The 14397-nt window shown below is 39.0% G+C and overlaps 1 protein-coding gene across 4 annotated transcripts in view; it reads right to left on the minus strand.

Annotated features, from left to right (window-relative positions):
• Positions 1 to 583: 583 nt before the first annotated feature.
• The window catches only part of ROBO1 (roundabout guidance receptor 1), an 872802-nt gene continuing 858988 nt past the window's right edge, over positions 584 to 14397 (minus strand). For all 4 annotated transcript variants that reach the window (XM_084633794.1, XM_084633793.1, XM_084633796.1 and 1 more), the window contains 3 exons: positions 6380 to 6688; positions 3427 to 3623; positions 584 to 2275 (listed from right to left, as the gene is read on the minus strand). In XM_084633794.1, the coding sequence (XP_084489920.1) occupies positions 2261 to 2275; positions 3427 to 3623; positions 6380 to 6688 (521 nt within the window). In that variant the 3' untranslated portion in view covers positions 584 to 2260. The remainder of the gene's footprint in view (positions 2276 to 3426; positions 3624 to 6379; positions 6689 to 14397) is intronic.

The following is a 14397-nucleotide window of genomic DNA, read 5'->3' on the forward strand; positions in this document are numbered from 1 at the left end:
TAATTTGAGCAGAGCTAGTGCATGTATGTCTACACGAGTTGGAAACCACACCTCCCAGCTCAAATGTAGACGTACCATCAGAGTGAAGGGGTCAGCAGTATGCACTCAGACACACCATACTATGTGCAGTCCCTAACAAATGAATGAATCCCAGCAAAGAAATTCCTTGGCAAGGCTGGGAAGTAGATTAGCAAAGAAATTCCCTATCATTGAATTTGGAGACTCTTACATCCATATCCTCCCCCAACAAATGTGTCTCACTTCTCCGGTCTACAGTGTTATATGTGCATGGGTTAGGGACTGGACTTCTGTCTTCAGCTCATTTTGGAAGTTAGCATGCTTTTAGAGATGTGATGGTTTACCCTGTTAGAGCTGCTAAAATATTCATGAAGCACCCAGTATTTGCATCTTTATGATTATCAGAAGTTATTATGCAAAAGTCTAAGGGCTGGATCCTGTTGACTTCAGTGGAATAATATCTCAAGTATATTGATATAAATCATATCATAATCAGACTCTAAAAGTTAGTTTTGAGTAAAACAAGAAACTTTACAAGACAAGATGCTGTATTTGAGAACATTTTTAATAAATAATGTGACAAAAATTACTTTCTGATTATTGGATCCTCAGTATGCAAAATTATGGCTAAAATATGAGGTTTCTTACATGAACATAATGAAAACATTAATCACATGGATTGTTCCCTTAGTACTGCACATCCTTTCTATGTAACCATTTTTTTAAAAATTAGCTAAATGAAAAATTTCAGTCCTCGGTAAACACCAAAACACTCTTTTTTTTCCCACTGGGGCTAGTCCTGATAGCTGTCCATAAACAAACACACAATTTTCCATTAGCACCAATGACAAAGAAATCATATAATTACAGAAAAGATGATAAAATCTACAGAGAGAGGACATCATTTGGCAAAATTCAACACAACTAATGCCTCTATTTCAGCTTTTATGAAAATCCAATGTTGAGATAGGCCACAGCAAACTTGAGAATGTTCCACAAGTCCAGGAAAAGTGAGAAGTGTTCTGTTTATGGCTCACGTGTGGGTATGTTACTTTCCCATCTGTCATCATTCAAATATTCCAAATACAAACATAAAGCATTAATAAAAAGATGAAAAAAGTCCCAAACAAATGCTTCTTAACTTTTTTCAATAAGACAAAAAAGGTTAATAGTTACAATGGTTTACAAATAAAGTTTAGTGATTGTGCTTTTAAAACCAAAAAAAAAAAAAAAAAAAAAGCAGTGCATTACAAAACAAACAAACCCCAAGATCAAACAAAACATCTTTAAGTGGCACTTCTTTAAGGTGAATTGATATTACGAGTAGAGGTCTGAGATTTGGGCCAGTCACAATAACTATGTCCTTACCCAATTATTATTAAAAATGTCCATTATTTTCCTTGCTTATTTTTATAAGTGTCATTTAAGTTGAAAATTAGAACAAGTTTCTAATAGACTTATTCATGCCATGACTAGACCACCAGAGTTCCTACTGGCTTGGCTCCTGCCTATCCCAAAGGACATTTTCAATAAGAATGTACTTGAATGATGAAAATGGGGAAGACAAATTAAAGTACAACAGGGGCTTTAAAATGAGTATATATTTACAGTATGAGCCACCCTACCCCAAGTTGCTTCTAGTTGCATTTTAAAAAGTAATTCTTTTGCTGCTGCAAAGGGTCATTGAGAAACTGGCAGGAAATAAAAGGAACAGTCCATTTTGAAATGCAAGTTACCATTTGCACGAACTGCAGGCTACAGTAAAGCCACTACATTAGAAGAACCCTTTGCACAAATTTCACTTTATGCAACTTAGTATTTTTAATCAATGCTATATTACACAGAAGATTATCAACTGACCCGGTGCCGTATCAACTGGCTTGGTGCCGCCTGAAGGGTGAAAACTAGGAATCCCAGGTTTTGGCACCCTCTTCTGTCCAAATCCTGAAGTGACAGTTGGCATCCACACCAGGAAGAGCAGGTTACCTGCCTTCTGGGCAGAAAGAAGGTGATACACTTAGCCTTATGCAATAGTCAGGGGCTGTTCATAATGAAAAGGGGTTAAAAAGAAATAGTAAAATAAAGGCTAGCGTTCTGATGGCATGAATAAAAATGAAAGTTTGTACACTCTGATTGCACTGAACATTATTTCTGGCATCAAACATCATCAGACTCGAGGCATCTTATGTGATATTTTTCTGATTAGATTTCAAAGCCTGTTACAGTACATCTCTCGTCCTCTTCAGCTTTCGGTTTCCTGTAAGAAATCAAAATAATTGGCTAGGTGTTAGCTTGTTTTTATTGTTGAAAGTATTTTCATTCTAGCCTTAGAGATTTTTACCCACAAACAACATATAACCATGCTATTGTGCATGAATTTTAAGACAAAGGCTGGGATTTGGTTGACACTAGAGGATGACAACAAAATATATAATATGTCTTTAAATATCTATTTAGTCTAATCTAGGACCAGAGACTCTAAGATGTGTCATGAGAGGGTAGAGTTAAGGTTGTTTTGGGTGCCCTATATCTGAAAATGTTTGTATTATTTTAAATTTAACCTTTATTTTGAATTTCCTCTGCTTATAATGCTTGGTTTTGTGGATAACCACAACATCCTTATATGTATTCTCAACAGTATCTCTATTTTAAGATCGATTTTGTTGGGAATAACAACAATGTACAGAGAAGAGCAACAAAAATTATTAAGGGTATGGAACAGCTTCCAAATGAAAAGAGATTAAAAAGACTGGGACTGTTCAGCTTTGAAAAGAGACAACACAGGGGGAGCATGATAGAGGTCTATACAATCATGAATGGTGTGAAGAAAGTAAGTGTTATTTACCCCTTCACATAACATAAGAACCAAGGGTCATCCAATGAAATGAATAAGCAGCACATTTAAAACAAACAAAAAGAAGTACTTCTTCACACAACACATAGTCCATCTGTGGAACTCATTGCCAGGGGATATTGTGAAGGCTATAACTATAACTGGGTTAAAAAAAAGAACTACATAAGTTCATGGAGGATAGGTCCATCAATGGCTATTAGTCAAGATAGTCAGGGAGGCAATCCCATGCTATGGGTACCCCTGAGCCTCTTACTGCCAGATGCTGCAACTTGACAACAGGGGATGGATCACTTGATGATTGCCCTGTTCTGTTCATTCCCTCTGAAGGATCTGGCATTGGCTACTGTCAGAAGACAGGGTACTGGGCTAGATGGACCATTGGTCTGACCAGTATGGCTGTTCTTATGTTTAATGAACAATTAAAATAATTTTCCTAAGTTAAATATTTCCACTTTTGAAATGTGCTTTCACCTTGCTATCTATCTAGGTCCGCAAATCATTTTCCAGTGACAAGGGTCTATCATATGCATTGCTAATAGTGCCATTGCAGTTACCTCTAATTCTTCTTCTTCTTCTCCTTGGTCATATGCTCCCAGTACTTGCATTTCTGCAGCATTTCTTCGGCCTATATTGGTTTGATCTGCCCTTTGTCTACCTCCTGATCCTCTTGATGACATAGAGCTGGAGGAACTGGGATCTCTTGGATTATTTGATGTTGGGAATGTAGGCCTACAATATGGTAAGATGTCCTCTGTGCAATGAAATACATACATTGTTATGTACATTTATATGCTTTAGTATAATGTGCATCTGCAAAGTCTGCATACATACTTAATGTGTGCAATTTTTAAATGGCCACACAGAGATTTAGTGATGGCTGGTAGCAGTATGAACTGCTTCACAATTGTTTCCATAACAGAGTAAAACATGTTATTGAAGAAAAGGTAATAGTGAGGTTAGAAATATGGAAATGAAGAGAAAGAAGCAACAGAAAGAGTGATCCATGATTCACGTCCACTTATGACATGAAACTTATGATCCCTGCTCTGTATTCCAGCAGAAAATGGAGAAATGAAGAAAACCTCTGCTGTATATTTGTCAGGTATGACCTTGGAAGTGGAGGGGACAATTCATCCTTGAGCTCTACTGGGGTTGTGGGGACTCAGCACCTCTGAAAATCAGGCGCACCATATCTCAAGCTGAACATTCAAAAATGTAGGCACTCAAATTTAGTGGAAAAATTTGTTAATCTGGGCCTGTGTCACTTGGCCAGGATCCTACAAACAGTAGCAGACTCAGTAATGCACTTCAGGTCTCCTCTCTCCATAGCCATTAGACCATTGTTTCTCAAATGGTGGGTCCTGGCCCAGCAGTGGATTGTGATAAGGCGCTAGAGGAGTCGCCATGCCCAGGGTCAGATTAACCCATCATTGGGCCCTGGCCTAGGCAAACACACACTTCTCTTGGCCTGATGAGGATGGGAGGCCATGAGGGTTGGACAGCGAGACTGCCTTGCACTCACCCTGCAGGACTGGGCCTAGCTCCCCGCTCTGGACATTGTAACCTGGTACACAGAGTTTCACCACAACTCAGGAGGCCAAGCGTGTGACCCCAGGTACTAGGTCACAACGCCTGGAGCAGGGTGTTGATTTCAACCCCAGGGGACAGGAGCCACTGCTATTGGGTGAGTGTGGGGCAGATTCTCTCTCCAACCTCTCCTACTCACACACTGTGTCCTCCCTTCCCCTCTGCTGGGGCAGAGGGTACATCTGTGTAATGGTGGCTTGCAAAAAAATGAAAAACGTAGTGAGTGGGTTGCCTTAGTAAAAACTTTGGGAATCACTGCACTAGGCTTACACTACAGTCAACAGGATGTGCAGCTGATAAGTTAACCTCTGAAAATCAGGTCCTTTGGGTTGGTTTCAAGTCGGGCACAGAAAAACAGACACACCCAAAATTAGTTGGCACTTTGGAAATCTTTGGCCTTAAAATTCCTTATCCCTCATTTTTGATTTTGCTTTGAGACATATGGATGAAAAGCAGTATACCAGAGCTAAGTATTTTTATTAAGTAAATAATAATTAGAATCAGTAATAGATACTGCAAACCTGAATGCTTCCATTCCTTTTATTGTCAGTAAATTTCATTTTCTTACTCAGTCACATGTAGGCTGCCTTATGATTTTAGAGCTCAAGTACATATCTATAAATCAACACACAGACATCTGCCCTAATGTTTTAACTGTTTCTGAAGGTGAGATGCCCCTTAAACACTAACATTGTTTCCAATTTTACTGTCATCAGCAAATTTTGCCACCTGCTCAAAGCCATTAATCCATAAATTGAAAAGCAACAGCCCCAGAACCAACCCCTGAAGTAACCCTCTAATGACTTCTCTTTATTGTGACCCACTGCCATTTACAATGACCTCTTGCTTATGTGCCCATTTAACCAATTTACTGTCCAATTTCTATTCCCCTGTTTTGTACCCAGGCTAGCTAGTCTAAGAAAGAATCAAGCGTTTGCTTGATACTTTGCCCAAAGCTTTCCTGAGGGCTAGATAGATACTGTCATATGAACTCCCTTTATCGATAGCCTTACTGACCTCCATAAAATAAGAGATTAGGTTGGTCTAGCATGATCCTTTTTTGTAACATCATTCTGATTACTATTTGTAACCTGTACAACTTCAACCCATTCTATTGGTCTAATCTTCATTATAGTGTTCTACTTTTTAAAGGGGATCGAAGTAAGACTAAGTGGTCTTTGAAATCTGTGTTGCACTTTTTTCCTTTATAAATGTAAGGTGAAAATGAGTCAACCTTCAATTCATCAGTATTATTACTAAATATCTGGGTTACCTGAGCCTCACTGAACTCCCTTAATAAACTGGGGCAGAGGTAGGAGGAGATCACACAAGTGACAAATGTCCATAAGGCACTCCAAGAATGCCTCTCCAGGTGTAGCTGTAAAACGTAAGGTATTCACATACAGCACTTATATTGATCATACTACCCATGTGGAGCATTGTAGAACGGCTCCCGATAGCCAGTAGCAGTCAATGTAAGCAACGCAGTGTCTACACTGGTACTGTATAAACCTAATTACGTCGAAGGTGACCCTATGCCATGCGGGGAAGTGGTGTTACAACACTGGCATACAGAGGCACTTATGTCAGCAAGAGCCACATTTAAGTGAAGACACTTCCACAGATAATTAGATGCAAGGCAAGTTACGTCAACCTAACCCCATAGTGTAGCAGGGGTGGTAGAACAGTTTGTATAGTGGGGGTGCTGAGAGCCATTAAACCAAACTGTAAACCCTGTATATGATGGAAACCACTTCAAGTCAGGGGCTGTGGCAGCACCCCCAGTTTCAGCACTTATATAGCATCGACCAGGCCTAACTTCTCAGGCCTGCTGTGAATTTGATCGGGAGGTCTGTGGACCAGATCTTCCTGCTTAGCTATGTTATATATTTCATTAAACTCAATGCATGTCAAAATCACCTTGGAGAAGATGAGTTTTTGCTTGTGTGCCTTCTCGCTTTGCTGCTTTGTTTCCTCGCAGTTTCCCATCATTTTGCTGTTCCTGCAATTCTCTCCGCTCTCCTGAATTTGTCCGCACATCAGAATGCTGTCTGCCATCTGCCCCTTCCCTCCCTTTGTAGCTCACTCCTTTTCTTTCCGTGGACCTGTCTGTTCTCGGTTCTATAGAGGCGAGTTTTGGCAACATGACAGGCCGCACCTCCAGCTGTGACTTGGACTGGGCAGTAGGAGATTTAATAGCAGGAGGTGGCACTGGAGGGGGTGGCAGGTCTACAAAGTAAAAAAAAAATTACATCAGGCATTAACAAAATTAAGGAATAGTATTTTACTTCCACTGTGGTAACTCATCATATTTTTAGGTCAATTTTCTCACAAAAGAAAATCGTTAACTTAGAATTAAGACTGCTCAAGTGTTCAGCCAACCCAAGCATTAAACCGTCAAGAGTCAGACTTTCCCCCTCCAATCACAAGATGAACTTAGAAATCATTATTTAAAAAAAACAAATGTATTGTGTTAAAATTTTGCCTTCTGCTGTTTGAGCCCGTAGGAGGAAGTAGCCACCCTGAGATCATTTCCAGTTCTAAATTCAACCCTAAAAATAGCAAAAATGCAGGCTTCTAACTGGCTGCTCAGAGAGGGGCTTCACCTATTCTTTCCTACCCCTGGGGTGAGAGAGTTCATTCTCATTCCTCTCCGTTGGCTTCTTTATCACTGTCTCTTCATCCTCGTAGCCCTTGAACTCATCAGCCTCCCTCTTGCACACCATACGTCTCTCCTCCTCAGTTTTCAATTAAGTCCCACATCCCTGTCTTCCCTTCAGTCTTCTCGACTCCCCTTCTGCATCTTCCTGCTCCACAATCCTCAGCATTCCTCTAAGTCTGCCTTGCTCCCACATCTCCATACAGCTCCCCTGCCCAGTTTCCTCCTGCCTATCTCTGTATCTCCTTCTAAGTTCTACCACTTCTCAGTCTCTCTTCTGCTTCTTATCTTCTCCTGTCTCCTCACACTTTTCTATAAGGCTCCCTAACCACAGAACTGCAGCCATTTTCCTTGATGACAGTGTGATTTCAATCCCAAGGAAAACAATGAGTGCTGGTGGCCACCTTTAGTAGGCACTTTTCTACACAAACAATTAGTTCATGGCATGCTAGGATGTGACTCTACTTTGTAATAGCCTGTCATGGAGTAACAATCCACATGGACCCTGCTGACGTGCATGAACAGTTTGTTAATGAACTTAGATTTCGTCCTCTTTGAAATGGCACCAATCAAAGTGCATTAATAAATTAATACACACCAGCAGGGTCCATGTGAACAGTTATTATACAGCAGAATAAATTCATACTCCAGTTTGCTGCAAAATAAATGTTTGTGTAGACAAGTCCGAGGGGCAGCCTTACTTTCACATATAGACAGTTAACATCGTTGCTAATTTGCCTAATTTCAGCCCTATTCAAAGTCAAAGTATTTGCCCATGAATAAGGGCAAATCTGCAAAATGGAAGACAGCAATAGAGAGCATGTGAAAGTTGAAAAAAATCAGAATATCATGAGCGAAGCAAAGTAGTAAATAAAGGCAACACTCACCCATCAGAGTCCCCACCTCCAACATTAACCCTGCTATCATTGTGATGCCCTATCCTACAACACACTTCAAACCGTCATTCACAAGCTCACTTTCAGATTAACAATACTATTGCTCTCAAATATATTTCATGTATGGCGAAGTATTACAATCACTGCTCTTGACCGTATGCTAGTGTAAAATAATTCTTGCATTCCAAGCGATGGAAGTACATTTCCTACGGAAGCAATGACTGTGAATGTGATGTAGTGGCAGACATCTCTCAGAAAAAGAGAATACATTTGCTAAATTATTGACTTCTAAAAAGAAAAGGAGTATAGTGGCACCTTAGAAACTAACCAATTTATTTGAGCATAAGCTTTTGTGAGCTACATCGACAAAGTGAGCTGTAGCTCATGAAAGCTTATGCTCAAATAAATTGGTTAGTCTCTAAGGTGCCACAAGTACTCTGTTTCTTTTTACGAATACAGACTAACACGGCTGCTACTCTGAAACCTGACTTCTAAAAGAGACCTTGTAGCTTCTGAGGGAGTTCCATGTTGAATTATGGTAATGAATATTGGTAATGTCATTAGATTTTATGAAAACAACACAGACCAAAATGTTCAGTAGTTGGTGTTTATTAATAGAGTCCAAAGTCCATGCACACCGCATCCCCCTAAACGGTCCAGCTTCCACAAATCCTACTGACTTTAGTGGGAACTATAAGTGCTTGCCACCTCTGAAAATCAGTCCACTTTTATTTAGGTTCCCAAACGTGGTTTTAGGAGCCTGACTGTTGTCACCCAATTTTTAAAAGTTTGGCTATGCTTCTTGTGGATAGTCATCTTCCTTGTTGAGGTCCATTCACGAGAAGAGCAAGCTTTTGCTATAGTTGTTCCGGACCTGAAATGTACTCAGTTCTTTGGGAGGGATACGGCTATTATATGAGAAACGTTGCTGATGGCTACCCGAAAAGGTAATCTAGAAGTACTCATAGACTCATAGATATTAAGGTCAGAAGGGACCATTATGATCATCTAGTCTAACCTCCTGCACAACACAGCCACAGAATCTCACCCACCCACTCCTGCAATAAACCTCTCACCTATGTCTGAGCTATTTCTGTTATTTTTCAGAATTATAGGATAGCTCACCCAACATCAAGTAAAGGAAATATATTCAGTCCTGGTCTTTGTAGGCACGCCATATGTAACCTTTTGCAACCTTATGTTGAAGTGCTCCCAATTAATATCACTATTAAGATACAAACCAACTTAGTTTTTAGGTTCAAGACTCTAGGTTACAGAAAATTTATTTAGTAGAGGACTGCTAGATGATACTTTGAATGATACAATTAAACTTTATTCAAAAGAAAAATGATTAGTTTAGCAAATAGGCATGCAATTATCACTTACACTCAAAGATGAAATAGTGTATTAATGGCTATCAGTCCACTGACAATAGAATGAAGTACAGCCTTATAATCATGAAACCTAACCGTACCCGTCTGATGTTAATTAGAACTCTTCTGCAATTTACCAAGGCTACTTCTTTTATAATCTATTATAATACCAATTAACATTGAACTACACCTTACCATAATTATATTTCCACCACCTCCTTATTTGTTCTTTACATTACACATTATTTAAATAAACATCTGCACTAATGTCCTTCCCAGGTTTTCAATATAGATAGTATTTTAATCAAACATTCACAATCTTCAAAAACACTCATTAAAAACCTTGCTCAAACCAGTTATAATCAAAACATAACCACAACATAACCTTGGGTCATGTCTTTGCTAACTTTAATTTTCCCACTTTACTGACTCCAACTTATCTCAGACTTTCTCATGTTAGCAACTTCAATTTTCCATACTCCTGGAAAATTAGGCTAACTTCAGCCCAAAACCTAATTTCTACTTATTTCTTAACCTAAACCATCCTATAGGCTACACACAGCATATATACAATTCATTCATACAAGCTAGCCTGAAAGACAAAGGTATTTAAAACAGGTTTTGCATTAAAGATCACTTTCTGTACTAGTTGAGTAGATCACATTATAGAACCATAGGGTTAGAAGGGACCACAATAGTTGTCGAGTCTAACCCTCTGCCAAGGTGCAGGGTTTGTTGTTTCTAAACCTCCAACCTCCTTTTGAAAACTACCTGTGAAGGAGATTCCATGACTTCCCTAGGCAGTCTGTTCAAATGTCCTACTGTTCTTATTTTTCTGAAGTTTTTCCTAAGATTTAATCTAAATCTATTATGATGTACTTTGAACCCATTGCCTCTTGTCCTGCCCTCTGTGGCAAGAGAACAACTTTTCTCCATCTTTTTTATGGCATCCTTTTGAGTATTTGAAGACTGCTATCACCCCCCCCCAATCTCCTCTTTTCCAAACTAAGCATACCCAGCAGTTCCTTCAGCCTTTGTTCAGATGGCTTGCATTCCATCCCTTTGGTCATCTTTGTCACTTGTACCTTTCCAGTTTCTCTACATCCTTTCTATATATTGGTAACCAAAATTGGACACAGTACTCCAGCTGAGGCCTAACCGGTGCTGAGTAAAGCAGTACTATCCCCTCCCATAGCTTGCATGCTATACCTCTGTTAATGCAACCTAAAATTGCATTAGCTTTTTTCGCAACAACATTGCATTGCTAATTCATGTTGAGTTTGTGATCCACTGCAACTCCCAGATCCTTCTCAGCGATGCTGCTGCCAAGCCTGTTGTCCCCAATTTTCTATTTATGCATTTTTGTTTTTCTTCCCTAAATGTAGCACCTTCCATTTGTCTTTGCTGAATTTCATTTTGTTATGTATAGCCCAGTTCTCCAGTTTATCAAGATCCCTCTGAATTTTAGCTCTATCCTCCAATGTGTTGGCAACCCCTCCTAGCTTTGTGACATCTGCATTTTTGATCAGATCTTCTTCTTGTAGGTATGCATTATGCAAATAGGACACAAATTCTGCAAGATATTAAGTGCTTCCTGCAAGACATTTCAGAGATGTTTGAAAATAGTTGACAGCTAAACAAAGTACTGAAGAAGTCGGTAGCAATTGAAGATACTCGGCACAGTCATAGAATTGAAGCCCCAAAACCTAACATGAAGACTAATGAGACCGGTCCATTGAAAATAGTTTTATAACTTTTCTCTTCCATTTAGCTTGTGCTGCAGTATCGAATGTATCCCAACACGGCAACAATAATTATTTATAAGGGGCATCTATGCTATTTTTCTCTCTTCCACATTAATACTTAACATTTTTAAAAATAGAAGGGGAAAGCTATCAGTCAGTTATAATAGCACACAACTGTATTATAAAAGGTGAAGGAAAGTTTTAAAAAGCTCACATACTGTAACTAAGATACAAGCCTGCTTTGGATCAAGGCTACAGGAAACAAACCATAGGCATATATTAAGTAAACAGGTGAAGAAAATGTACATGTGAGAGGTGTAAATGAGTCAGTAATGCATGCATCCCAAGTGCATCTATTAAAGAATGAAGACCACTGAACATTTTAAAATCCCTGCTTCAGCAATTTGCAATGAAATGCATTCATTCTCACTATTTCCTCTGAGACGATCTGAGAGAGCTTTCAAAATCTCAGAGCAGCTGCATTTTTCAGCTATCACCTCTGTACATTCAGATAGTTCAAGGTATATTTGTGCAGATGTACATTTGAACTGAAAACTGACTGAACTGGTACAACAAAAGTAAGGAGATGAGTTCAAGATGACTAAAAACTGGAATAAAAGCAGAGCTTAAAGTCATCCAGAGCTGTCTGGAAAGGATCTCTGGTAAATATTTTCAAATCCGCACGACCCACAGGGCAGAAGCCATGAGCTCCGGCACTCCACAGCTGAAGGGGGTAGGGGACCCTGGAAATAATTTCTGAGAATTTAAGCCCTGAGTACAAGTAAATGGGATGATGAGATATATTCCTGGCACTAGCAACCAGAACGCTGTCCTGTGGTGGCCACTTAAGATTCCCTCTCAGGGGCATTGCAGGGGTGTGCCATAGCTGAGGGAAAGGGTGGAATTGTGCATGAAGCTCTACCTGAGCCTTAGCTGGCACAGTGGTCCGTGTGGAATCACTGCAGCAGGGCTAACACACAGCAGTCCTTCACCTGCTTTAAGTTATGCTTGGGTTCAGTTCAGTCATTGGCTGGCCCAGAATCAAGGGAGTAGAAAGGTGGTTCAAGCTACATTTCCTAACTTTGGAAAACTGAGTACTTCAGGTAAAAGAAACCAATAATGCCCATCAGCCTCACCATGCACTGGCAATAAAGACCTGTCCATCTTAATTTATACATCTTCCAAGCACCCTCCAGGGGCAAGTCTCACACTTTGGGAACTAGAAAAGGAGTACTGTGGCACCTTAGAGACTAACCAATTTATTTGAGCATAAGCTTTCGTGAGCTACAGCTGAAGTGAGCTGTAGCTCATGAAAGCTTATGCTCAAATAAATTGGTTAGTCTCTAAGGTGCCACAAGTACTCCTTTTCTTTTTGTGAATACAGACTAACACGGCTGCTACTCTGAAACCTGTCACTTTGGGAAATGTTTCCCTCTGTTCCCCTTATTTGCTTCAAGTATAAACTGGGAATCTTTGTAAGTGCAATCTTTTTTCTTCTCCCCTGCCATAGGGTGACCAGACGTCCCGATTTTATAGAGAAAGTCCCGATTTTTGGGTCTTTTTTAAATATAGGCTCCTATTATCCCCACCCACAATCCTGATTTTTCACGTTTGGTGTCTAGTCACCCTACCCTGCCATAACATTGGGAATTTTGTGGGCATCAGTTTGGAAAGTAATTGGAATTATTTGAATATGGGCTGCACCTATAAACTTCTTCTTCAGAGGCTTCTGACTTCTCAACCATTTTTAGAAACATTACTAAGAAATGTACACAAAGTCATCGGTAATTTCAGAAATCAGTCAGTGAAGTATAACTAACTTTTCTCCCCCAAATCCTAACCAGTTACAAGTTAAAGTGGGCAATGATTAAAATGATTATTTAGGTAGAATTAAGGCATGGTAATAGAAGAGAAAACACATCCATATAAAAAACTTTTGTAAAATTGCATTAATACAAGAATAACTACAGAAAAAGTGATCATCTCTTCAGAGAGAGCTTTGTCATACCCTGCAGGGAAACTATAAAAATCTTCATTATAACAGTGTTCCTTGCTGAGAAGAATCCTTTAAAAAGGAAAAAGGAAACTTTTCTGAGGTCAACACTATTACACTCCTGTGGTGTTTATTTAACAGCTCAAATCACAGAGAAAATCAAAACTCAACCTACCACCTCTAGTACAAACTGTTATGTTTCGTTATTAAAAAGAAAATGGAGGCCTCTGTAGCGAGAAATAAAAAAAGTTAATAACAGAGTGACATCAAACCAATATAAGGAATTCAGAGGTACCTAGTAAAGGTCAGCTGCTCTCAACTGTTTCATTTGTGTTTGCATATAGGTGTCGTATTATTGCCCATTTAAGACAAACAATTAACAGATGCCATTTTATAACATATTTTACAGGGGAAATCTTCCATTTGTGCCTTTTGAAAAGGGTGATTATAATTTTCAATAAGATTATAAATGAGAGCATACATAATAATCATGGGGAAAACAATTGCAGAAAAAATAATCAATCCACTAAGCCAGTTTTGTACTAAAGTGGAGAAACTGAAAATAAACATAAAAAAGATCACTCATAAGTAACGATGAATGAAATATTATTAGGAATCTTCTTTAAAAAAATTAAACATATAAAGCCCAAGATATCTACTATCGTATCTCAGGGAAAAACAGTTGATAGTTAAAGATTGTGATATGCTATGTGATATGATATGCTAAATTGCATGAACAATAATTGAGCGAATGCATGTACAAAACCCCAGTACAATATATAAAGAACATTTTTTTCCAACGTGCACGTTTATATAATTATAACTTACACATAGTAAAAGCTTTTCAGCTCACAAAATAGTCTCAGTTTTAAGGTCAGTATCCCCAGATGCCTCAGGATAGAAGCAGATGCTGTGTCCTATGCAAAAATGCTCTATCCTGGAATGTCACAAGAAACTGAATGTTCAAATTATAACATCATTTTATAGAAAAAACGATTTTTGGCAATTTGTAGAAATTGAAAAAAAATTAGTTATAATTTTTCTCTCTTTCTGAAGTTGCACAGTTTAGACATTTTGTATCATCAAGGCAGAGAGACACAACGATACAGGTGGGTCTATAGTGGGGAGAGTCGGAAACATTTTGGAATTGTTTGTCATGTCAATATCTGGCACAGCCACCTTTCCACTTGTGAGAAATGTTGCTTTAATAACCTCATCATTTATTGTGGGTGCAAATGACAACACTGAGCTATTGACCTGTTTTCAGGTAGT

Source organism: Lepidochelys olivacea, assembly GCF_965140295.1.
Source record: "Lepidochelys olivacea isolate rLepOli2 genome assembly, chromosome: 1".
Lineage (NCBI taxonomy): Eukaryota > Metazoa > Chordata > Testudines > Cheloniidae > Lepidochelys > Lepidochelys olivacea.